This window comes from Pezoporus wallicus, unplaced genomic scaffold (genome assembly GCF_028554395.1).
Source record: "Pezoporus wallicus isolate ANWC-B61680 ecotype Strahan unplaced genomic scaffold, APGP_CSIRO_Pwel_v1 contig_5416, whole genome shotgun sequence".
NCBI classification, from domain to species: Eukaryota; Metazoa; Chordata; class Aves; order Psittaciformes; family Psittacidae; genus Pezoporus; species Pezoporus wallicus.
This window is the reverse complement of record NW_026642898.1, coordinates 117,576-143,375: the sequence shown is the minus strand read 5'-3', so window position 1 is coordinate 143,375 and position 25,800 is coordinate 117,576. Positions and strand designations below refer to the sequence as shown.

Sequence of the window (25,800 nt, the reverse complement as noted above, 5' to 3'; positions counted from 1 at the left end):
GAAAAGTAAAACAGCACTGTAAGTCTCAGAACCAGGTCAATTACAGACGCGGAATTTGCTGCCTTATTACATCCAAGTCACCACATTCTTGTGAAAGCTCAAGATTCAGGAAGGGAAGAATAAGAATGTTTTATTTTAACAGATAAATCCTCATCTATGGGATATAATTTCCTTGGCAAGCCTCATCAGCGCAGCTCTGTGCTTAGTTCCACATCCTACCTCACCTGCTTGCGAAAGAAGACTTAAGTGTCTATTGTGGCTTAGTAGACTGAGAAATGAAGACAACCCCCCCAGTATCTAATGCACAGTAACACATGCTCTCCCAAGGAACAAGGGATGGCACAAGAGGAAACGGCCTCAAGCTGCACCAGGGCAGGTTTAGATGGAGCTGAGGAACAATTCCTGCCCCAGAGGGTGCTCAGGCATTGGAACAGGCTGCCCAGGGCAGGGCTGCAGGCACCGTCCCTGCAAGGGTTCACACACTGTGGAGACGAGGCCTCAGTGCCATGGGTTAGTGGTGGCCTTGGCAGGGCTGGGGTAAGGGTTGGACTGGGTGAGCTTAAAGGGCTTTTCCAACCCAGTTGATTCTGTGACACTGCATTCCCCCACTGCCAGCAGCACCACACCAGCACTCAATGACAGGCAGAGGAATGTTCTGGAGGCAGCTGACAGGAACATTTTCCCCTCACACCGCTTTCCAAAAGCCCTCTGGAGGGGAGGACACATCCCTGTGGTGAGCAGCCTCCAGCTCAGAGCAGGTTACACCCGGCTGCTCTGGTTTTCTGGGTAGCCTGGAGGACTGCATCTCCACATCTCTCACCATGTGATCAGAGTTACATGGGCAGCGCTCACAAAACCCCAGGATACAGCATGTCCTCACAAACAGCAGGTACAGCAGCTGCCTTTTGGTCCTACAGAAGCACTTCTGGCCACGCAACTCAGCAGCCTCAGAAGAGGGGGCAGCAGGGAGCAGGACAAGGGATAAGAGCACTCCGTGCCTGGATCTGATCAGCAGGTTTACTGCTCTCCATCACCCAGGTGAACACTGCAAAGTGCAGCTATCCCAGGGGGAAAACAACTGCTCTAGAGATACGGAATACGCAGAAAGATTAAGACACAACTGTGTGAACAGAATCTAAGATGCACTCGCAGTACTGGCAGTTAGAAACCTCTCTGTTTCAGGCAAGGACTGTAAGAAGGAATTAAGTTATCCACAACAGAACTTTTTAAAGCACAAACTGTATCCAAAAATTATCCATGGATCTTTCTGCGTGGAACTGGAACAAAGCAACTAAACCTACGCTAACATCCTAGAACAAGCTGGGAGGAAAGCAAGTACATTCAACTGAAAATACAGTAACTGTGAGTGGTAAGGTGACAAAAATCCATGTCCCACACTAATACCTAGTCAGTATGTTTAGAGCTCCAACAAAATGATCTTTACCTTCATCTTTGCTCATTGCTCTCTGCCCCTGGTTGCTGACAGAGTCTCCATCTCTCTGATGCTTCTGACTAAGTCTTGCATAAAGGGCTTTCTGCATTGCTGGAAGGAAATCTGGTACATTAATGGCTGGCTTATGGCCCATGTGGCTACTCATGCAGTCCGACTCGCTTCCACCTTGATGCGACTCTTGAGCCATGAGGTGAGCCTGGTGATCTGAGAATTCTCCATGCCACTGTCCATCTGCAGCACAAAAACACCAGTCAGCAGCTAACCTATACAAGGTTTTACGACAGAGGAGAGAAAACATAAACCACATCGAGTAAAACCAATGTGATGTATATTACGCAACTGGAAAACACCAGCTGAAAACACCTCTAACACTGAAGACATCTATCCAAGATCCTCTCAGCAGCTCAGCTTTGGAGCCATGATATTTCAATACCAAACCCCTGCAAAGCACCAGATCAAGGAACAGCAATTCTGAAGTGTCCTTACCACCGGAGTTATTGGCTGGCTGGAAGTTGTGTACAGCTTGGTGGGAATAGTAATTGTCATAGAAGTCAGCTGCATTCTGAATAGGCTCATAATTCATGTTGGGCTGCCGCTCTCCAGGCATCTGCTGGTACTGTGGCCCTGGAGGACAGTGATTCTCTCTTGGCATGTTCACCATATGTCCTCCCGGGGCATTGTAAGATCCACCAAGACCTGGTGGGGTGTGAGGTGGGCCACCCTGCTGTCCTTGCATAGGCATACCACTCTGGTTCTGTGGTCCGAGAAAGCCTGGTGGAACACCCTGCATGGGAGGACTCTGCGGCATGCCCGGGCCTTGGGGCCCTCCACATGGATGATGTCCAGGAGAACCTGGGTGCATTGGTGGCCCATTATGTCCTTGGGACATGCCAGGTCCTGGTCCTGGACTTGAACCTGGGTTGTACATGTGCTGGGAATGCGGGTCATTTCCTGGGAATGGTGGTCTCGGGGGCGATGCGCTGTTGTAGAAGGTTGGTGGCCTGCAGGCAAAAGGAAATCAGTGAATCAGGTTCTGCACCTACAAAGGTCAGCAGCCTGTTAGCTATCTCCTGCCCTCCTCACCCTTACACGTCTGCTCTTAGCTGATCTTAAGGTGGATTAAAATCTGAAAGAAGCAAAGTCATTTTCAAAGAGAGTAACTCCATACACTAAATATTCATCATACCACAACAGAGTGTCTGGAAGTAGGACATGTACAACATACTAGCAGATGCAGAACTGGGTATTTGCTGCAGCAAAGGGTTTTAAACATCCCAAGGCCAACAGTCTCCATCAGGGGTGTCTGTTAGCTACAGCCACAAAGAGGTTGTGGAAAAGAATGAACTGCTCAGCCTGCAAGCAGAGATAGGTACGCAGGCACAGAGCCAAATCAAGAGCCAATGGAGTGATTTCCTGGAAGGGCAATGCTCAGGAAGTTCTCTTCTAGGAAAAGCATTAAGTAATTCTAACAGCCAATATCTGACAGGACTTTAACTCAGCAAATACACTCAGGAGTGCACACTTGTGACAGGAGCAAAGAGAACTGTTCACGTACTCCTGCAGCCGTGTCTGAAGGAGGGGTCTACACTAAGCTCTGACACCTACTTTTTCCCAATTTTGTGTGCTAAATCCACAGTTGGCTTCACAACTATTTCAAACAGAGATGGGATCTTCTTATAATCCCCTGATGGATCCTGGTAGTTTTCCATGTCAGACTCAGAAAAGGCATATTGCTCTGGTGGGGTTGGCAGAAGCCCCACTCCTGGTGGAGGCTTAGGGAGAGGAACTATGCCACGCTTTCGGAGCTCCTCCAGCTCTTTCTCATCTTCATTTTGTGGTTCCTCCTCGTTATTCAAAACCTGGAACACAGGAATGTAGCAAACACTTCATAAACTTTGCAGCATGTGCAGTGCAGCTCAGTCCTGCCCTTTCCATTTGATTGCCTGCTACAATGCTACTATTAACATCAAACTCAGGATGATATAAATCCATTATGACTTGTTTTGCAGGACACCCATTCACAGCCAGGGTGAAACTATTTCTGCAGCCAGGAAGGGACAATTCCACACAAGTAATTTCCTTCAAACAGTAATTTTAAGTGACAGAAGTTGAAGGACTTGTTCCAAGATCCATAATGCTTCAGGTGTTAACTTCAAGCCACTTTCTGTTACGGGTTGTTGCATAGGAAGTGCAGAGAGACACAGACACCCTACTTAAAGGTCAGGATTTCATGAATCATTCAGAGGGGGCACCTCATTCCTTTCTCCACCCTGAATGCAGAAGTCAGTCAGGTGATACCTAACTTCTACACAGCTAAAGGTAAGCCACATGAGAGCCACCTTTCTTGTTACAGACTCCATGCAGAGGTCCACAGGCAGGGGCACAAATAAAGTTCATGGACAGAAACATGAGTTGGGAAAATCAGCAAGTCTGATATGGCTAAAAATGACTGCTAGGAATTCCTAGTATTGAACCTGGCCACGGTCATGTGGAAAAGCAACAGGGAAGTTTAACATCATTAGAGTTTAGCATCACATTCCCTGAGAATCACATGGAAATTTCCACCAACCCCCCCTCATTGATTTTAGCAGCAACCCTCCTGTTCCCAGGGCACAAACTGCTCACCTTATCCAGCAGCTCTTTTGTTTCTGCAGTCAGGGGAGCATGAGAAAATTTGCACTTATCTCCTTGGTAGCACTTTGCTCCTGTGTGATAAAACTTGCAAGGGAATTCATGTAAGCAATGTGTTAAGGATTCCTAACAAAGGCTCATCTCTGTGCACTCAGGCAAGTCTATGAAATTCAGCTCTCAGCTATCCTTCAGTTCTTCACCAGCACTTCACCCTTCCAAAGCACTACGTTAAGAACTTTGAAAGCTAATAACCAACTTACACCTCCCAGTTCCATTTAACACTCCACTCATGATTACATTACTGTGGCCTTAATGCTATTTTTGACTCTATTCTAAAACTGTGAATAAAAAGGTGAAGATCTGCCATGGTTTAAACCCAGCCGGTAACTCAGAACCACGCAGCCGCTCGCTCACTCCCCCCCCTTCCTCCCCCCAGCTCCAGGAGGGATGGGGAGGAGAATGGAAAGAATGTAACTCCCACAGGGTAAGAGCAGTCCAGTACAAGGTATAACACAAACCACTGCTGCTATCACCAATAATAATGATGATAAGGGAAATAACAAGGGGAGAGAATACAACCGCTCACCACCCATCGACCGATACGCAGCCTGACCCGAGCAGTGATGTAACCCTCTTGGGCAGCTGCCCCCAGTTTATATAGTGGGCATGACGTGCTGTGGTATGGAATACCCCTTTCGTTAGTTTGGGTCAGGTGTCCTGTCTCTGCTTCCTCCCAGCTTCCCCTCCTCCCTGGCAAGCATGAGACTCACAAAGTCCTTGGTCAGACTAAACATTACTGAGCAACAACTAAAACCATCGGTGTTATCAGCACTGCTCCCAGGCTGAAAGTCAAAACCACAGCACTGCACCAGTTACTAAGAAGGAAAAAAATGACTGCTGCTGCTGAACCCAGGACAAGGTCTCAATTCCACAGCAGAATCATAGAATCCCAGACTGGTTTGTGTTGGAAGGGACCTTAAAGCTCCTCCAGCTCCAACCCCTCCCACAGGCAGGGACACCTTCCACTAGAGCAGCTTGCTCCAACCCCTGTGTCCAACCTGCCCTTGAGCACTGCCAGGGATGGGGCAGCCACAGCTTCTCTGGGCACCCTGTGCCAGCGCCTCAGCACCCTCACAGGGAAGAGCTTCTGCCTAAGAGCTCAGCTCAGTCTCCCCTCGGGCAGGTTCAAGCCATTCCCCTTGGCCTGTCCCTACAGGCCCTTGTCCCAAGCCCCTCTCCAGGTTTCTTGTAGGTTCACAGCTGTTTCCTGACACCTTCCCACAAAAAAATAATCTTTGTGTATTAAATCTACACAGCCTTTGGTACAGTCTCTTAAAGAAATAGCCTTAAAAATCATGTCACTTAAGAGGAAATATAAACCTGCAGTTTAACTCAAGTATTACTTTTTAAAGGATATTGTGCAAATAAATGCAGTTCTCTCCTTTGGTGCAGTAACCCTGTATGTAGAACTTGCAGATCTCCTTCTTCTTCTCAATCTCTGCATCATGATCGAATTTACACTGCTCTCCCTAAAAATAAAGCCAAGAAATCCCATTATCCACCTGAAATGCTGAGTAATTCCACTCAATATTTAAAGAAAAACATCCTCCTTTGCTGAATTGCAGCTTTTTATCTTTACTGCATCAGACTGCATTAGAAGCAAACTAAAACTGTGATTAGGGGGCTTGGACATAGAGAAACAATTCCTGAATTGGGACTTAAAATAGAGGCAGTGCTCACAGGAAACAAGCTGCTCTTTCAGCCCCAGTTCTCTTCTCTGTCTCTGCTGGCTACTTGCAATAAAAAGATATTTAAACAAGTATTTTACTAACATTATTTTCCATATAAACTGTTATGGATCAGAAAACCTGATTCTGTTTTAAGGAGGGGTGAGAGAACTTAAAGTCCAAAAATATTAAGACTCTTCCACAGAGGAAAAATAGAGTCCAAATAATACCAAGTTTCTATCAGTCACAGCACACTACAATTACGGTGTAGGGTGAGAGGTTTTATGCACAGTTTTTGTAGTGATTTTCACAAAAACCACACTAAGAGTATTCTTTTCTTGTTTTAAAACTGAAGGTGGCAGCAAATCCTCGTCTCACTGAGCAGGACACACTAGAACACAGAAAGGCAGCAACAAATCGTGATTTCCTATTGCTCCTGGTTTGGGGAAAAAAAAAGCATTTTTACCTTTATTTTCACCATCTGAAAAAGAAACAGGATGTTCTACCTCGAAATACAGAGAGGAACCACACAGAAATGACACACACCTTTTGAGGAGCATGCAGTTTCTCTCAAGTGTGGTTATACCTGACTGAACTACTCTGACATCAGAGGATTCAAACCCCAGCAGCATAAATAAGCTTCAAAATGAAGCAATAGCAGTTCATTTATGCACTGAGAGACTGTGTTGGAAGGGCTTTGAAGCTGACTGCTCTGAAGAGCCTCCTCTTCCTTCTGCTGCCTGCCCCTTGATGCCTGCAGGAAGATGATTCTCTGGTAGGGGAACTATTGCTACAACCCCACTTTTTACTTGGGAGAGAGAAGCAATTCAGCAGCACTAAGCAATTCCTTCAATGGCTCAAAATTAACAGTGGCACATAATCTAATGCATTCAGAATCATTGCCTGTTGACACACTCCACCCTTGTAAGACTTGATGTGTACTTACAGGATATATTAGCAGTGTGAGTTTCTGATACTAGCACAGATGTTTGTACTGTCTATACTAATAAACACAGTATTTTGGATAGAATTTGTTGTAATTCAAAATGTGTAATATATTTTTCCATAAATTGGCATTTATCTATCAATTCTCAAAACATTAAACACCAAAACACTGATTTCAACACACATTTTCTCTGCATGAGCTGAAGTAAACCAGAACAGAGCCACTTCCCCCCTTTCTGCACAGCAAAGCGGAGACCAACAAGTGCACAATTACCTTAATACACCTCCCTTCCAGGAAGTATTTACAGATCTGTTTGCCTTTGTGTTCCACTGTGTGCTGATTTATGAACTCCTGGCTCATGTTCACCCACTTCTTCACTGGTTTGCCATCCTGTTAAGAGAAATGAACATCACGCTGATGCTTTCTTATTAAGCACAATTGTGGAAACATTAAGAGCACACCTGGGGCACCAGTTACCCCAAAATGTGATTCACTTCACCATGATTTATGTTCTTAATTATTATACCCACAGCTCAAATTATAGGTAAATAAATATTTTTTCTCAGCTGCTTTAATACATGTTTATACCATGAGGGAAAACAGAGAGGAAGCACAATTCAATCATGACCCAACATGTGAGAATTATTACACACTTAGTGAGGCAAATAATTGTTCTCTCATGAGTTGATTCCCATGTGGCATCTGCTCTTGGGATAAACTAAAAACACTGTGGAAAACTCTAAGCAGGGAGTATGGGATGGTGCTGAGGGGACCTCATGCAGCTAGTAAAGGCAATAGAAGCCTTTAATGAATTGCTGCCTCTGGCACTGCACCAGAGGCTAGAACCAACCTTGTTTCTGCAGTGCTGGGTGGTTTCCAACTGGTCTGATGATAGAGGGAAATGGCCTTTTCCCATTCCCCATGTTCACAAAGATGAGCAGGGACCTGAGTGCTGAGCAGGAGCTTCTGGAATGGCTGTGGTTCTCCACAGCCATCACACTGCATTGTGAGGGCACCAAGTGTCTGCTCCCATTCTGCTCAGCAGATTAAGCAATGTCACACAACATTAACACTAAGGATGAGTTGCAGATTTTGTTGACACTGAGAAGCAGAAATCTCTGAGCTGGAAGTGCCACTCCTGGATCCTCAGGATCCATTTGCTCCTCTGAGAACACTGAATCCAGAGAAATCCCAGCTGCTTCACGCAAAGCAGCTTTGAACTTAACACCTGATTCTCTTCAAGGTCCATGTAAGTATCACATAAACAGGATGCTCCAAGTCTCTGGGACTAAATCAGTGACTGTCCCACACCACAAAGCTCTTGAACCAATGGACCGAGGTTGAAACCCATGGAACCTATGTCCCATTTCCTTACTTCCCTGTAGCCAGGAGCCCAGCTTTTTGCCTTTTGCCTTCTGCCTGCTGGGACCTGCCTGAGCTGCCTCCACCCTTCCCCACAGCCTGGGAGATGGCACTGGAGGACTGGGCATGCTCTACAAGAAGGAGTCCTACAAACAAAGCATCATCCTAACACATCAAAGAGGATCTAAGAGATCCAGGGAAGATCTGATCAGGACCACCCAGCAGCCCCAGAGAGTTTGGCCAGCAGAGAACATGGGGGAAGATGAACATGGCTGAATTCTCCACCACCACATTAGTGAGAAGCCAGCCATGTGCATTCCTGAGGGTAGGAGAGAGCAGAGCCACAAACATTTCAAACTTAACATGAGTTGGCTTAAATGTTTTCCAGCCATGGATGGATTTCACCCATTAATCACTGGTTTTGTATTGGTTTGCATTTAAATGAAGATTGGAGTTAGACATTTACAACTACTGTGCAAATACTGAACACTACATTGTCTCTTAATTCCTGTGCAGAGAATTACTAGATGAAAACCAAGGTCACATGTATTTCCATTTCTACAGTCACAGCCATGGAAGAGAAGGAGAATTCCTCACGATTCAGATGGAAACTAGAAAAAAAATGTCCATTTTCTTTGCTAGTAGTAGCATTTCATTTCAGATATAGTTAACACTGAAGTCAATGGACCACTCAAAGCCAAAGCCCACAAACCACTTTCTGCTACTTTTTCATATTTCCAAGAAAAACAAGCAAATTACTATTAATTTATCAATCCTATTTTGTACCTTGAGTGTCAGGAAATTCTAGGAAGTTTCTAGATAAGAGAAAAAAATCACAGAATCCCAGCCTGGTTTGTGTTGAAGGGACCTTAAAGCTCACCCAGTTCCAACCCCTGCTCCCACAGGCAGGGACACCTTCCACTAGAGCAGCTTGCTCCAAGCCCCTGTGTCCAACCTGGCCTTGAACACTGCCAGGGATGGGGCAGCCACAGCTTCTCTGGGCACCCTGTGCCAGCGCCTCAGCACCCTCACAGGGAAGAGCTTCTGCCTAAGAACTCATCTCAGTCTCCCCTCGGGCAGGTTAAAGCCATTCCCCTTGGCCTGTCCCTACAGGCCCTTGTCCCAAGCTCCTCTCCAGCTTTCCTGGAGTCTCTTTAGGCACTGGAGCTGCTCTAAGGTCTCCCCTTAAGGAGCCTTCTCTTCTCCAGGCTGACCCAGCCCAGCTCTTTCAACATGTGTCTTGTCCCCTTATACCTTCCTCCTGATCTGTGAAAACTGCTCACTGCAGATACTTCCAGGTAGGAAAATTCTCCTCCTCTTTACGAGCCTGTTGGGCCAGTGCGGAGCTCTTGGTAAAGTTTAAAGATATGTCTTTTGAAATACTCTTCTGTTAAAGCAAAGCATCCAGTAATCTGCAACAACCACATCTGGAATCTGCCTTTAATTGTACATACCTCATGAAAGCCATCGGAGCCTTTGTTGCCTCCTCTTCCCCTTCCACGATCTTTACGCTTCAGTTTCTTTTGCATCCCACGCCCTCGACCAATATTGTAGTTATTTCCTCTTTGAGAAATACCTGGAAAACAGAAATTACCTCTTTAGATCACCTCAGAAAGTAAAGAACAATGGTTATCTAGTGACACTGAATACAGACAAATCACACTAACCAAGTCTCTCCCTTTTTACAGCCTAAATACTCTCCTGAATGACGAGCCAGCAAATACAACTGCACCAGCCAGCTGCAACCCTGTGCCTGCTCCTTGAAAAGCTCCTCACAGCAACAAACCCAGTATGAAATCAATCCTGTCCCAAGCAGCACTCACAACTGGAAATGCACACGTGTTATTTCCAACCAGCCCAAATACCTGAAGTACTGTTTGGTCACTTTCTGAATCAGAACTAGAGGGGTGCAATTGGCACTGGGTTTAGGGCCTGATTTGTTGTCACACCATACAGGAGACCTGAGATCTTAACCTAAGAAATGTGAAACAGCTGTGAATATAGAACTGTTTAATGGGAACTGTCTGGAAGGCTCAAGACTGCAACGATGGAGCCAGGAGCACAGCAGGAGTCATGGCCTCAGCTAACACTATCAGAGTATCTGCTTTCTCCTGTATCTAAACCCAAAGACAACCAGTTACAGAGTTCCTGCTTCAGGTGGCAGCCACTCTACGACAGCAAGGCCAACTGCAGTGAAAACACCTTGACTTCATCTCAGATGACCTGCAGGCAGAGATTTGGAAGCAGTATTGCCAAGCAGCACATGAAAAGCCATTTCTGCCTCAGCTAAAGAGATCCTGCTAATCTTTTGGCCATTTATTTCATTGTGAACCAAACCAGAACCGAACAATAAATCTTCACTGTAGTAAATGGAAGACAAGTTGCTACCTTTGAACAACACACAGTATCTTCCTGAGAACCACTATGGTATTCATACTGTCACACAAAACCCTGCTCAAATTGACTGGGAGTCAAACTTTAGCCACGATTCAAGGGAGAAGTCCTCTTTAAGAGGAGCAGTTTTTCACTGGGATTCATATCAGCCAAGCTTACATGCAAAAAGAGTTACGAAAAGGAAAATAAAAGGATACTAGCACAGTACTTGTACTACTACACAGTACATAGTAATACTTGTGGGTATAATAACAGAAGCATTCAGGCACCTATCAAAACTTCCAGGTACTTAATTCTCAGGGGGACTAAATTAGATTTTGGCATTAATCCATTTACATTCCTCCCTCCAATCGAATCCCATTTCAGACCTTCATAAACTACCACCAGAAAGTCCCTTTGCAGCACTAGGATTTCTTATCACAGACTGGTTTGGGTTGGAGGGGACCTTAACACTCAGGCAGTTCCAACCTCTCTGCCATGGTGGAGTTAGGGGGGTTGGAACTTCCTCAAGCAGTTACACAACAAAGATCTTGGCTTTATTTCTCTCTTTACTGTGTACACACCACGCAACTCGATCTTTTTCTTCAACACATGCACCAATGTGACCACATGGTATTAGTCCTTAATGAACAGCACCATCACTGATGGGAGGCTGCAAGCTTGCAGGAAAGCCACCGCTGCCAGATCTGAATTCAAACCTCCTGAAGTGATGCCCAATACAACTGGCACACACCAGCTATTGCTACAATTAATGATTCCAATTCTCTTACCTTTCTGGACTCCTTTCATGCCCTGCTTTTTCACTGGTTCCTTTGGGAATGGAGGTCCCAAATCAGTACTGGAGGTCTCTTTAGCTTGCCTGTACTGTTTAAGCTGATCAGCAAAATCTTCATCCTTTTCCTCCTCATTGTAATTCCCAAAATTTTCATCACTGTAGTGACTGTAGTCATCATAGTCCTTACTCTTGACATTCTTTTTATGCTGCATTTTCTGTGAGCTCATGTAGTTTCCTGACACGTGTCCATGCTGTGGAGAGGGGATTGTATTGTTCAGGAGCAGCTCAAGAGCTCAAACAACACCCCCATAAACCCATTGGGTTTATGCTGGTTTATTGTCATGCTCTCTACCAGATTTGCACAAGCAAACATCAATAATACACAGTGAGAACCAGTCATGCAGTAAAAATTACTACTTTGATTTTGAATGCATCAAAATAGGTAAAAAAGATAAAAACCAACAGCATCAGCATCTAAACTCCAGGAAACTTTTCCGGGAGGTTGACAAAGCAGTTTACCATACACACTTCCAAGGGTTGTAAGTGCCACATAGATGAACTATGCTTAAAATCATTTTTTCCCTTCTTGAGCTCCAATCCTGATGATCCCAGACACAGATGAGACACTCTGCCTTGTCTCTGTCAGGATGAAATACTGCTTATGGCCACTCCTAAGCCAGCACTGGCCCTTCCCCTGTTCCTGCAGATAGGATCTTCAGTTTGTTACTAGATTTGGCTGGCCTAAAGGTTTCTGGAATGGTTTCAGGCCAAAAGGAAAAGCTCCTCTCCTCTGAAGTAGCAGAGTTCCATCAAGCTGCTCTATCACAGCTTCGGAGCTTGGTGTTCTCTGTCACCCAGTGGTCTCAGGAAGGCTACCAAGGTGCACAGACTGGGAAAGCCAGGACAAATGGAACTACCAGAATGCAGAATCAACTCTAGATATTTAAAGGTGGCTTTTCAGGAGCTGCTTCCTCTTAGAAGAGTCTAAATCACAGCATCACAGACTGATTTGGGCTGGAAGGGACCTTAAAGGTTATCTAGCTCCAACCCCTGCCATGGGTTGGACACAAATCCAATGCAGGCAATAATAAAGATATCTTAATTGTAGCCTGATGGAGTTAAAAATGGTATCAGGCTTGCTTGCATGACCTATATTCATGCCACAGATCATGCTTTACGTTTGGAGACCTCCTCAAGGAGACGAGAACTAGATGTGGCTCCAGAAGTCTATGAGAATGGGTACTGCCATCAAATCAGCCTCCAAAACCCCAGCAGTTACACCTGCTTTTCTAAATTACACCTAATAAAGACATGAGGAATCAGCTCAAACAGTACTACCTGACTGAATGAGGAATCATAATCTCTGTATGAAGAGCTGCCACTCTTCTTATGTGGCCTTTCTGTACGCTCAATGTCAGAATCATGGCTGTAGTCGGAGCTGTCATCACTGGATGGGGAGTTATGCTGAAAAGAAGAACAAAATAGCTCTCAAATGTTGTGTAACTCTGTGGAACTGGTCTGCTGTACAGGAACTTAAAGGAAGCATTAGCCTAGCAAACGAAAATGTGTTCTTAACTCTCACAAAGCTCTGCTGCTGAGGGAAGTTAAAGCAAGCACTCTTTGATGCCACACTCTTTGTTTCAGAGACCAAGATCTGATCCAACGAGGCTGCCATGTAAACCTGAGGGCTGTGTAGCTGCTTCCTATGGGTCTCTCTGAGCCCTGCACCCCAGGATGCTGCTGGAAGGCTAACAGATCTGGGAGATGGCTAGAAACTGGCACAGCAGTCTGCCATTTTCTGCAGGGAGAAAGCTCAGGTTTATTCTAGGATACTATTTTGTCTTGCACTTAAGTCGGTTAAAGTCACATTATCTTAATGAACTTCACTGCAGGATTCACTGAACCAGCCTGAAATCTTTTTCTTCCCATGAGAATAATGAGCAGAAAAGTTAAATTGATAAATTTACATTAAATTTAATCCTAAAACCCTCACAAATCTCTATGGTCCAGCTGCCACTGTTGCTGCCAGTGGCCTGGGCTTAACTTACACTGCTGCTTCAGATTTAAGCAGTTTAAGGAAGTGGTTTAACACTTCATCCTCTCATGTCAGAACTACCACGACCACTGACAGGAGCAGAGAGTAAGATGCTCATAAATGTCAGCATTTTGTAAGCTGCTATTAAAAGAAATACTGAAATAAGCATCCAGTGAAGATGTGTACCAGAAATACCAGTTACACCTGCAGTCTGATTCTGTACTTCGATATTAACAGAGGAAACCCAAGTTTATGAAATGCATTGAGGCAAAGCAAACAAGTGAGTTTCCAAACTATGGTTTCAAAAGTGCTACGGTTGGGTTATTTAACAGTTTATGTCTCTTACACCACATAAACTGTCACTGGAATGTGTGAATATGCACTTCCTTCCATGTGCTGGAAGTCTATTTAATACACTAATTCTTTAGTACTGAAGTGCATTGGTGAGAGAGGAACACCCCAAACCTGCCCTCAGACACCAAAGATTGACTAAATAGTAATAAAAGCATTTTTCTTCCCTAATTCCCTGGCTTCTTGGCTAAACCTGGCATTAAAACCAGCACCTCCACCCTCTTGTTTTGCATTTCCCCACCTTATGCTTATCCCGCCTTCTCCTTTTGGATTTCTTCTTTTCTTTCTCTTTTTTGCGTTTCTTCCGTGATTTCCTGTGTCCTTTCTCATTCTTCTGTTTATCATCACCTTTTGAACCATGTTCTTTCACATCCTCATAGGCTGCATCATCTATTTCCCCATCTTCCAGCTCTCCATCCTCTCTGTAGGAGGAAACAGATCAATACGGTAAAATGCCATGCTATGATCCCTCTCATCTGCCCAACAGCGCAGTGAAAACACCCCCAGTTCTTTGCACCAGGCACATTTTTATACATGTGCTTACGCTTTTTAATACATGGAACACCCCAAGAACCACCAGGATTTAAGAGTTTTCTTAAATAGCTAAAGAAAAATGGAATGCAAACCATTAAATGGCAAAATTAAGACGTTTTAGAGCTATGGTTTGGTTCTTCCTCTTCCTAAATAGCTTTCTCCAGCCTAGATCAAAAATACAACACTCTGTTGCCCTTAAGCACAACCAAAAGGTAGTTTAACCACTTCCAGAAGTGCTTCCACTACAGTGCTGGTCCCTGCATGGCGCTGCTTGCAGATCAGATGTGGTCACAATTAAAGGCAATTTAACCTCTCTGAAACCATAGAGGTAAATAATGAAAGGAAGCAGTTGGGCACTGCAGGAAAAGCAATGTACAGTGGGTACAAACACGTGTCCTTCAGCAGCTCCTGGAAGGGAAGATGAGACCCAAATATCTAAGGTGGAATGGCCAGAGTCATGAGCAGTTTGAAAAAGAAGAATTAACTTAGTAGTAAGGTGAATTCTTCAAAAGAAATCAGCAGTAGACAAGGAATTGTTAACATCTGAAGAATGAGTAAAAACGTAAATACAGACACAAAATACAACACTTGAGGTGCTTGTAAACCAAATGTCAAAGGCTTGTGCTCATCTCTATCAACAGGGAAAAAAGGTTTCTATGATTACATGAGGCTTTACTTAAAGTTCTGTCTACTGAAATCCTTTGCCACAAGGAAACATGTTGCCCAAACACCCATTTCTCATCCCTATTGCAAACACTCTGCTGGAGCAATCCCAGCTCCTCTTCCACTGTTTGGTATTAGCTGGGGTTTAGCTGTGGAAGAATCTGCTGCTTTGAGACATTTGTACTTGGCTCTATATAATTATTCCTACATTACTGCTGCTTCAGGAACTCAGCCTTTGGAGGCATCATGGGAACTTAGGGAAAGTCAGTGCTCAGTTTTTACATGGAGATTGCTTGGCAATGCCACCAGTGCCTGAAACCCTCACTCTGAAGGGACCAGCTTCAGCAGATGGTGGGGCAGGGGGGGGCACAGCCTGTAAAAAACTATATTAAATGCAAAAAATCAATGAATAAACCAAGACTAAAGCAGTGCTGGGGGCAGTAGAAGGTATTAGGACTGAAGCAGTAATTAGGCTTTATTAAACTGCCTTATAATTTGTCCACCTCACTATGATCAACTCTGCCTCAAGGCACTGTGAAGAGCAGGAAGGGGGAAGAACTCACCAGGAAGCAAAAGACCTGAGGCTCCACAGTAAAACCAGTCATTAAGAAGAGAAGCAACCCAATGTTGGGATTTAATGTAAGAGGAGTAAATTACTGTGGCAGGGAGAAGAAAAGGGAAGATGACAGGACTGCTGTATTGGCACCTTGTGTGCCCTGGGACTTCTTAGAACTAAATATGCTTAACAACCACAATGGGAGAAAGAAACCTCAAACCAAAACCAATCAGGATATGATTACAGATCAATGACTAGCCAAAAACTGGACAGGAAAACCCCCACATCCAGATGATCAGGTCATATAAAGGCTTTGGGGAAAACCAGAGGAAACCCATCCATTCCAAGGTACCACCTCTTCACATTTAGTTCTCAGCTACTGGTGGGATGCTACAGCACAGCAACTGCCTATCCATCACCTCGGGGCAGCCCGCTGCAGGCATGCAAAGACAGGTTATGGACATCTGAGCCTCAGAAAGATGCTTTGCTGTGTTACACGATGGAAAAGGGGACTCTAGAACATTTCGAAGTGACACACAAGGGCAGCCAGCTCACTTAGTGACTGGAAATATAGGAAACTCTGGAATAAGGGAGAAAATCATCTTCGAGATGAGTACTGAAGATGGTTTTGCTGAACAGCATGAAGCAACAGGACTGGAAAGAAGGAAAGTTTATGAGAAGCTTCCAAATGTCAAAATATTAAGAAGAAATCAGATTTAATCTGAATAAAAGATTCTGCTATGGAAGGTGTCATTTAAAGACCATCATTCACACTGGTGGCAGTAAAAGGAACTTCAGGGCAGGTAGCGAGTGATCCTGCAGGACTCGCTGAAGCAGACAAAACAAACAAGCCCATGGAAGACACAGCTCTTCCCTCCAACACGCTGAATACACTGTGGGGAATAGGAAATCAAAAGGGAGCTTAGAGAGTAGGCAAGAAGAATTGCTCAACCGCTGTTGTTTAAATTCAGCTACACTGCAAACGCAGCCGTCCCTGGGAAACACTCTGCAAAGGACATTACTTTTAGTGCAAACATAAAGCAGCAGGAAGCTACGAGGTTTTGAACAAAGACTGGAAATGAACACTAATAATTACAGTGATCAGAATAAAGGTTTGCCCATGGCCAAGTGGGCACCAAACACAAAGTAGAGGCAGCTTCAGGACCCATTTCTATGTGATTTTTGTAAGGTGCTCACAGAGATCTGCTCATACGCAATCCTTACACTGCCTTGCAAAGAGCTTAACACCAAGATACTCCTGTACTTAAGAAGAGAGAAAGGATCTTCAGAGTATGTACCCCAAGCATAGAATAACTCCTGTGTTCAAGCACCACAGTGGCCATTATCTCCAGCATTCCCTGAGAAACTCTGGAATGCATCAGACAATAAATATCCCAAGAAAGCATTTGTCCCATCTTTCCAGGCTAATACAGTGCGCTTAGAGTAACTGGAACACAAATACTTAGGGAACACCTGCAGCCATTGGGAAAACCAATATTTCCTACTCTGACAACATGAGTTCAACTCCCTCCCTGAAGTATTTCCGCTTTTAAATATGCTCTTTAGGAAATAGGGTTGTTCCCAGTTCCTTTGGGAACTGCCATTATGGATTTATACCGCTGGGATGCATCCAGGCCTTCATTAACTTTCTAGGTAAAACAACTATGCAGGATCCCGGTAACACTATCCTTTGGATTGCATTCCAAAGGGAAGGTTACGGAAGGTTTTCCTTTACTCCCCCAGTGCCTACATTCTTTCTGCAACATCCTGGAATTTTCCAAGCCCTGAACTTCCAAGAATGTATAAAACCAAAACAACAGAACAAAACCCAAAAGAAAACTCTGGATAAATGTGATTTGAAAATAAAATGGAAAAAAAAACCACCATTACTTCTTGGAAATTATTGAGTTATTCCTCAAAGAAAGTTTACCAAAGTGATAGGGCAGAAAAGTCCATTTTATAGGATTTTTCCTGATTTAAACCCCACACTGAGCTGTTCACTTGTATTCTGTACCGGTGCTGTGCAAAGTACAGCTTCTTGCTTACACAGCACTCTGGCATTACGCATTGCCTGCTATCAGTGTGCTTCTGGCATTGCTGGAAGCGCCTGACCCACAAGCACCAAAGTCTGCTTGATGTGGACAAACAGGGAAGTGTAATTTGGTTCTTTTTCAAGACTCCCTTCTCTCTCAACTGCCCTGCCCCACAAAACAACGCACCACCAAAGCAACCTCCCCTGACACAATGCCAACAAGCTGGGGGGACAGCCCGTGGTGCCTCACAACACACACCCCAGGAGTCAAGGACAGCCTCTGCGCTGAACCAGCACCCTTGGCAAGCTGTAACTGCTGCCATGTGGTTTGTTCCAGGGTTCCAGATTTGGATGTGCAAAGGCTGAACTAAATCTGATGCACCTTCTGGTTAATGGGAGTTCATCCGGACCTGTTACAAGGCAGATGTGCAGTATGAAGTTCTGGCACAGGACAGAGCAGGAGAGGGTACCTCACCTCTAACCTGAAATCTCAGCTAGCACTACCAAGCCCTTCTCATCCGAGTGCGTTTGAAGTCCTTATGGAAGAGAAACAGAAGCACCTTCATTAAATACCAGTTTAAATTGCTCAGAGGCGTTCAGATGCTGCTGCCTGACCTACTGGAACTGCTCATAAAGAGCCCCTGATGATGACTTACTGCCATATGGTCCCACTATTTCCTCATGACCCACAGGATGGCAAACACAACCCTGCAATGCAAAACACAGGAGATGCAAAATAAAGTAACACCACGTAGACTCCATGAGCTAAACAAATCCTAAGTAAGGCAAAGGCAGTGATGTTTCCTATCAGCCTCTGTACAAGGAGTAGGTGCCCACAAAAAACACTTGGATCTTCTTCAGATGCAAGAGAAAGAACTAAAATCACTTATGGATCACTCCCTCTTCTGCCATCTCCACATACTTGGAGCTTGATGGATATGTGAAAATGAAACTAGAAAGTGTTTCCACTGTCCCCAGGGTATTTCTAGAGCACCTCAGAAATGGATTACAAAGGCAGGGAAGCCAAATTATCTTTCAGGGAAGACTCAATCTGGTGAAGTCAGTGAAAAGGCAGTTATGCAAATATTTGGGTAGGGAATGGAAATCCACACCTAGAGTAACTCACTGTTACTCTGGTGTTTACTGTTCGGTTTCTAACGTTCCAACCCAGCTTTAACTCACCTCTCCTGCCCTCAACCCCAGTCATTTTTAAATAGCATTCTTCACGTTCAAACAAAAGAAGATTTACAACTCAAGCTCCAGGACACAGAAACGAGACGCATTTGCTCAGTACCACTGACAACTGGAGGTTTAAAATGCTGTAAGAAAACTGAACTGGTTTTCCCTGAAGGAAATCTTCCTCTCAGAAGCACTGAGCACACGTGCAGACAGCGCAGGAGCTACAGGAGAACCTAACTTACATGAACAAAATCATGCAACCAAAATGTGAGTCTATCAAAGAACCCCAGAACCCCAGATTGGTTTGGGTTGGAAGGGACCTTAAAGCTCCTCCAGCTCCAAGCCCTGCCACGCGCAGGGACCCCTTCCACTAGAGCAGCTTGCTCCAAGCCCCTGTGTCCAACCTGCCCTTGAACACTGCCAGGGATGGGGCAGCCACAGCTTCTCTGGGCACCCTGTGCCAGCGCCTCAGCACCCTCACAGGGAAGAGCTTCTGCCTTGTATCTAACATTATTTTCTATATTGTCTGTATTATTCTATTTTCTTATATCTAACATTATTACATCAAACGTTATTTTCTGTTAATTCCTATTTACACAGGTTTGATTTACAGTTAAGGAAAAGTCTCATTTAAAAGAATAACATTTTGGTTTACAACATGATGCTTCGATTTTATTCATTAGAATAAACCTTAAAGAGCATATGAACGGACCAGGCTTCCCCAAAGCACCACCAACATGAGATAAGGTATGTAGTAGAAAAAATGAAAGGCTGCAAACACCTCCCTTTACTTCTTGTACCCACAGAGAAAGGACACAGCAGCAAGAATGGAAACTTTAAACATGAGCAGCTAACGCATTAAATAATGGCTTATTTTTTAAGAAGCTGCTAATTTCTGGCGATAACCAAATATTACTGCCCAAGAAGGAAATCAAATCTATTTCTTCCTGAAGTGAATGCATTGTTAAACATTAACCTTTTCTTTCTGTGATTAGCTCTAGAAGAGAGAAGTTATCAGAAAACACTGAGAATGTTCAAAACCTCATCTTTGCATAAAGAAACAGCATGTTCATTCACACACCTCCTCTTCTGCTGACCTCTGTATCTGTGATCAGGACACACAGTGCAAGAGACAGTTTAAACCTATGGGAAACCACTTGAGTGCTTCTGGCACTGGTCAACATCTATTTAGTATAGAAGCCTTACACCCCTCCTGCATATTCTCCTCTTAAGTTTCCTTTGGGTATATTTTTCTTAGTGCCCTACAGTAGATTTCTATTCTAGCCCCTTTATTCCAGCTCCCCACACACTCCTGCTGCACCAAAAACCCCTCCTGCTCATACTTTCCACCCAGAAGTACACGATGCTGTGCAGCACTCGTGACTGCACAGATGGGCATAGCCATCCCACCAGCTCATGCTTCCTGTCTGTTCACTGTCACACAATGAACCCACAGTACTCCCAACAGGTAAGATTTGGGTGCCACGAACTTACAAAGAGGACAATAACTCATACACAGGTTGATGACATGAAAATTTTAAGTCTAAAATAAGATCTTAACAGTGCTAAAGTGTTTTAGACACTGTGACACTAAAAATTTATGAATGGAGGCCCTCAGTGCCATGGGTTAGTGGTGGCCTTGGCAGCGCTGGGGTAAGGGTTGGACTCCATGACCATAAAGGTCTTTTCCAACCTGGTTGATTCTGTGATTCTAAAATGAGAATGAATAAAGGAAACACCCACACAACAAGGTGGTTTTTGCAGTTAACAGCACAAGCTGGTGCGCAGCAAGGATCAGCACTGGCTTCTCTGACAACATCCTGCAGGTCACCTGCGGCACTTTCCAGCTGCACATTAGCTTCAGCCACTCTGCAAACACGACGCTACCTTGATCTACACCAAGGCAGTGAACTGCAGCATGCAAAGTTACACACCAGGGAGCTGGGAGGGTTTTAACCTCTGTCCTGCTTTCATCCCAGGGCTGGCTCTAACAGATGCTGTGCTCCCACAGCGGGGGGGGGAAGGAAGTGGGAAGACGGCAGTGCCAAAAATAAAGCTTCCTGGGGTGGTACTAGGGGGCAATGAGCAACTTCTGGGCAGCCCACACTGTCACCCTGCTGCCCATCCGTCTCCTGTCTCTGGGGCTTAACACTGCAGAAGAAATCAGCTCAGAGAGGCCACCTCCTCCTCCCCAGAGCATGAGCAGTGACCCAGCCAGCTGCCATGTCTTGCCTCCTGTAATGTTTGCTGGATGGCAAACAGCCGTGTTTGCCCTCAGGGCAGATTTGGGAGTGATTCTCTCTCTGCTTCCTAATGGCAAAGCAAGTTTTGAAATCAGGCTGGAGAACAATAAATCACTGCAAGGCTGCATTCAGTGCTCACAAACAACTCCAGCTAAACATGAACACATTCTTTGGTGATTAACTATTACTGACCTAAGGAAGAATAATCTCTCAAACCAGCTCCCAGCAAACATTTTCAAGCCAAACTATGCGCACGTGGACAGCAAGCAGCAGGTATAACAAAAGAGAAGCATTTAAACTGTCAGTTTAAGATAGATGGAAGGCTTGTGGGAAGGGAGAGCAGTGGGGCTGAACAATAGGAACCAGGATTAGAAGGGATCTTCAGCCCTTTGGCTCCACAAGTGCTTCCCTGATCTGTACAGCTCTGGTAAAGCTGAGGAGCCACACGGCTGGAGACAAGACACAGACAAAGCCACGTGCAACAGGACACTGACTAAGCAGTAAAGGAGAGAAAGTACAACTAGGGTATAACAGAGATTTCAGTTTGCTGTTACTCATCTGCTACAACCCCCACTCGGGGTTTTCCCTTCCCTTGCCACGGGCTGTAATTCAGCAGAGCAGGTCTCCATTAGGGTGAACCAGCGAGACCGGTTAGAGCAGCAGCATGAGTCCTGCTTGCCCAGGCCACGAGGGCTACGCTGGGAAGGGAACAGGCAATTCCTAAGGCAGCTGGAAGAGGAAACTGGGAAAACAAAAGCAATAGGTGGCTGGGTGAAGTCTGTGGCTTATCTGGATGGACACAGGCCATGTGTGGCTGGCAAAGGAGAGGCTTTGGAAGAGCAGCACCCCAGCTAGCAGCAGTCACACGATCGAACACTTCAACTACACCTCCTAAAGCTCAAAATCAGTTTATCTTGAGGAATAATAAAGGGACTGCACCAACTGCAGTTTGAATGTAGAAACTATCAAATGCACAATGGGGAAGTGGACACTGGGGATTAGCAGGGTTCTGGGGGCAAGGAACCTGACACGCAACAGACAAGCCTGGCTCTGAAGTGCTATTTCCAAATACCCCTTGTAAAAACCTGGACAACTGCCTGCAAAAAGTCCACAGGTCACTGAGGTGCCTGCTCCAGAGCTGTCCCTAACACTGGATTTCCTTTACTGTGCCATGAGCATAGAAAAAGGGGCCTGGCAATGCAGCTCCCGAGACCCTGCTGGCTGCAGGAGCCCTGCCTGCACTCCTGTGATCTGCGAGTTAACATCGCCGTGCTCAGCCCTCTGCCAGGTCACTGCTATTTTTACAGCAGATAATGGGATAAGGCATCTCCTGGATGGAGATTAAATGACAGCAAAGCAGAAATAGCCAGCAGAAAGTGTCAGCACCAAGCCAGGGGTTTAGACTGCAAAAACAAATGAACTGCAAGTTACTTTCTGAAGTCTCTGGCACCGAGTTTAAAGGCAGAACCAACTGTAGCACGAGTCCTTCCCCTGCCTGTAAGAGCTCACTGCTAGTCAGAAATGAAAGTCCACACAAGAATTCAGCCCATGCATGAGGACTGCATTCTATCTGCGGCAAGTGTTTAGTTCCTCTCTTAGACACGTGCTTTATCTACAGCATGAGGCAAAGGTGGGACAATGTCCTCAAACTAAAGAGTTTTAAGAGCAGTCGGAAGCTCCCAGCCCTGCAGATGATGGTGACAGCAGCCACAACCTCTCACAAGGATCAGCCCTTTGGGAGAGAGCAGGAACTTGCACATTTACCCCCAGTTCCGTGTGGATTTGCTGCCCCCGAGGTTGGCAGCACCCAGCCTCTGAGCTCACTCTTACCCTATCTCCCTACATAAAAGCAATCCCTCATAAACCCTGACCTCCCAGGAAGCACCAACCTTTTACCTGTGTGCAGAAAGTCTCAAACACTCCATCAAAGACAATGTCTCCACAACGAGTTAACTAAAAACAACTCTAAAATGAAACCCTTCCTTCCTTAAGCAGGTGCCTGTCTATAAACAAGGAAAACAAAAGACCCTGGATTAAAACAATCTTCCAGTCCTAAATTGCCCAAGCATAGGCACAAAAGGGGTTTTACCATTGTCTACTGCTCAAAAGCACTAAGCAACTTCTTTAGAATTCCACAGAGTGGTTCAAAATCAAACTAACTACATGTTAACCAGAAATGCTGCTCATTTATGCCGCATGAGTTGACCTTATCCCTTCACTGATTTCAGCAGCTTCCTGTTATGGGCTGTACCTACTGAGCTATCAGTGCATAAAGAACTGCCTCCCCTTTGGCACGGTTTCTGTGGAAGGGAAAGATCCTGTTTCTCTTTGGGCCTCCCCAGCTGGTGGGGAAATCTTTATACACTGCAGGAAGTTCATACTTTGCTCACTGATATAACACAAAGACTTCCATTTGGGGCGTCTTTCTTTTTTAACACCGCTCTGGGGGCATGAGGAACACACTTTACACGTTTCAGATCACAGGGGAGCAGAAGTTGTGCAAGTCTTGCTTACAAAGAGTATTACTTAACAGGTAGATGTGTTTATTGTTGAACCTCCTGCTCTTCTGAAATGAAAACATTATAAAGCCATGTTTATTTGACGTTACCCTGTATTTAACACGTCCATTAGACTCTCAGGTAGTAGTTATTTATTCTACTCCACCGGTTACCAGTGTCACAACAGGCGTAGTGGTGGGGAGAGCTGGTGAGAGGAATTCTACTTGTCACCAGGGCACGGGGAACTCCCAGTTAGGACAACTGTGCTCCCAGGAGCACAGGGGGTAACAGGGGCTCGTCCTCACCGAGGACTTGGAAACACAAAGTATTTGCAACCCTGAAACAGCACAAAGGAGCTCTAGGACCACTCTGCCTCCTGCTGCTGCACAGTTCTAACAGGCACCTCCAGCAGCCCCAGCAGACCACTGCTCTGCTTGGACACAGTGCTCCTTTGGAACACAGAGCATGACTCAACTTACACAAGTAAAAGCAGGGAGGTGAAACCAAGAACCGGCAGCTCCGAGCTCTGCCTTGACCCTGTCGCTAAACCACAGCACCGGTTTTGGACCAGTCCCTCAGCTCTGCGTGGCCCTTCCACTTCGTACCACAGGCTCAGTGACTCTTCCTCCAGCGAGGGAACACTTACGTTCGCTCACCAGCCCTTTCCTGTTGGGTTTTATTGCTCCAGTCCTCCGAGACAAGCACCAAGCAGGGCTGCGGAGCTGTGTGGGGAGGGCAGCCGTGGCAACCCAGCAGTTCTAACTCCTGCAGTTGTGACACGGGGAGATGAGGACTCAAGGGCTGGTCCCTGCCACCCTGGCACTGTATCTCTGGAACTAGTTAAGCAGGCCAGGGCTGTGTGGAGGAAGGGTTTGAGTTTCCAGCAGCTGCAGGAGAGAAAGGGAGGGAAGGAGGGAGGAACAGAGGTCCTTTCACCAGGACTGCGCATGGGGACTGAGAGGTGGCAAAGATAACGTCAGTCAGAGCTTAATCTGCATAAAAAAAGATCCAGTTAAATGGGGAAGGTGTAATCTGGCAAGAAAATGAGGTTAAATATGGCTCTAGTGAGAGATTCTGCTATAAACAAAACCAACCAAAAAGAGGAAACCCCAGCTCAGAGCACCCTTTCCTACCTGACTAGCAGCGCCAGGGCAAGGCAGGCAAAGAACAATGGTGACATTCAACAGACACCCCCTGGAAAGTGCAATTTATGGAAAGAAATGGAAAACAGTCCCCGTCCCCAGCCAGAATAAATAAATGAAGATGTAAAAAGGCATGCATTCCAAAAAATAACCCCCTGCTAATAATATGCACTTCTAAAGCCAGTGTCACCCCCCTCCTCCCCTCCTCGCATCCCCCCCCCACCACCACCACCACCCCGGTCCTCCAGCCTGAAGGTGACCTGCCCCCACAAAAACATCGTTAACCCCCTCGGCACATTAACACACAGCATCATCATCATCATCATTATCAGCATCACCCCACTAGTATCACCATTATGAGAAGCGGAGAGAGAGAGAAGAATGTTACTCGACCTTTCGTCCCCTGCATGTTGCCTGTCAGAGTCGGGCATGTTTGGGTCAAGAACTGGGTTTGGGGGTTTGGAGAACAGGCTTTCAAAGGCCATTGTGCTGGCTGTGGTGTGGTGAGGAGGAGGGAGGTGGAGGCAGGCAGGACACTGCCGCTGCCCGTGGTGCGGAGGGAGGAGGAGGAGGTGGTGGCGGCGGCGGCGGCGGCGGCGCGCACAGCCGCTCTGGGGGCGGCTCGGTGAGGAGGAGGGTCGGGTCCCTCAGTGAGGAGAGATGATGAAGGTTTCACTCACGGTTACTTAGTGAGACACTAACGGGCACTCAGTGCAGGGCGAGGCTGCACAGGCTGAGCCCGGCCGCCCCGCGCGGGCAGGCGGAGGAGGCGGCAGCGGCGGCGGCGGCTCGGAGGAGCAGGCCCGGGGCACAGGAGAGGACACACACACACGGGGGAAGGGAGGTGCTGCTGGCCGCTGATGGCTGCCCTAATTCTTCCTTACAAACATGGCGCCCGCTCGAGCCGCTCTCACAAAATGGCGGCGGCGGGGCGGCGGAGGACGAGGACGGCGGCGGCAGCAGCAGCGAGCCCCGCCGCTCGCCCCCCCCCCGGGCTGGCTCCGCGGCCGCGCGGCCGCCACCACCTCCACGTCCACCACCACCACCGCCACCACCACCACGGCGTCTTCCGCGCCCGCCGGGGCCGCGATGGCGTCGCCTCACGCTGCCCGCCGCCTCCCGTCGCGCTCCTCCCACCGCCGCCGCTCGGCCCCGCCCGCCCGCCGAGCCGCGTCACGCCGCCGGCGGGGGCGCCTATTGGTGGAGCCCACACGCCCGTCACGGCCGTCGTGACGTAGGGCGAGCGCGCAGAGGCCACGCCCCCTCCCCTCGCACACAC

The 25,800-nt window shown here is 46.4% G+C and overlaps 1 protein-coding gene across 1 annotated transcript in view; it reads right to left on the bottom strand.

Moving 5' to 3' along the window:
• Positions 1 to 25,476, bottom strand: part of ZC3H6 (zinc finger CCCH-type containing 6) — a 28,245-nt gene extending 2,769 nt beyond the window's left edge. The window contains exons 1-11 of the mRNA XM_057433100.1: positions 24,915 to 25,476; positions 13,916 to 14,096; positions 12,627 to 12,752; positions 11,284 to 11,539; positions 9,574 to 9,695; positions 7,031 to 7,147; positions 5,502 to 5,613; positions 4,079 to 4,188; positions 3,059 to 3,312; positions 1,940 to 2,454; positions 1,445 to 1,684 (exon numbers count right to left, since the gene is read on the bottom strand). Coding sequence (XP_057289083.1) covers positions 1,445 to 1,684; positions 1,940 to 2,454; positions 3,059 to 3,312; positions 4,079 to 4,188; positions 5,502 to 5,613; positions 7,031 to 7,147; positions 9,574 to 9,695; positions 11,284 to 11,539; positions 12,627 to 12,752; positions 13,916 to 14,096; positions 24,915 to 25,006 — 2,125 coding nt within the window. The 5' untranslated portion in view covers positions 25,007 to 25,476. The remainder of the gene's footprint in view (positions 1 to 1,444; positions 1,685 to 1,939; positions 2,455 to 3,058; positions 3,313 to 4,078; positions 4,189 to 5,501; positions 5,614 to 7,030; positions 7,148 to 9,573; positions 9,696 to 11,283; positions 11,540 to 12,626; positions 12,753 to 13,915; positions 14,097 to 24,914) is intronic.
• Between the last annotated feature and the right edge of the window lie 324 nt (positions 25,477 to 25,800).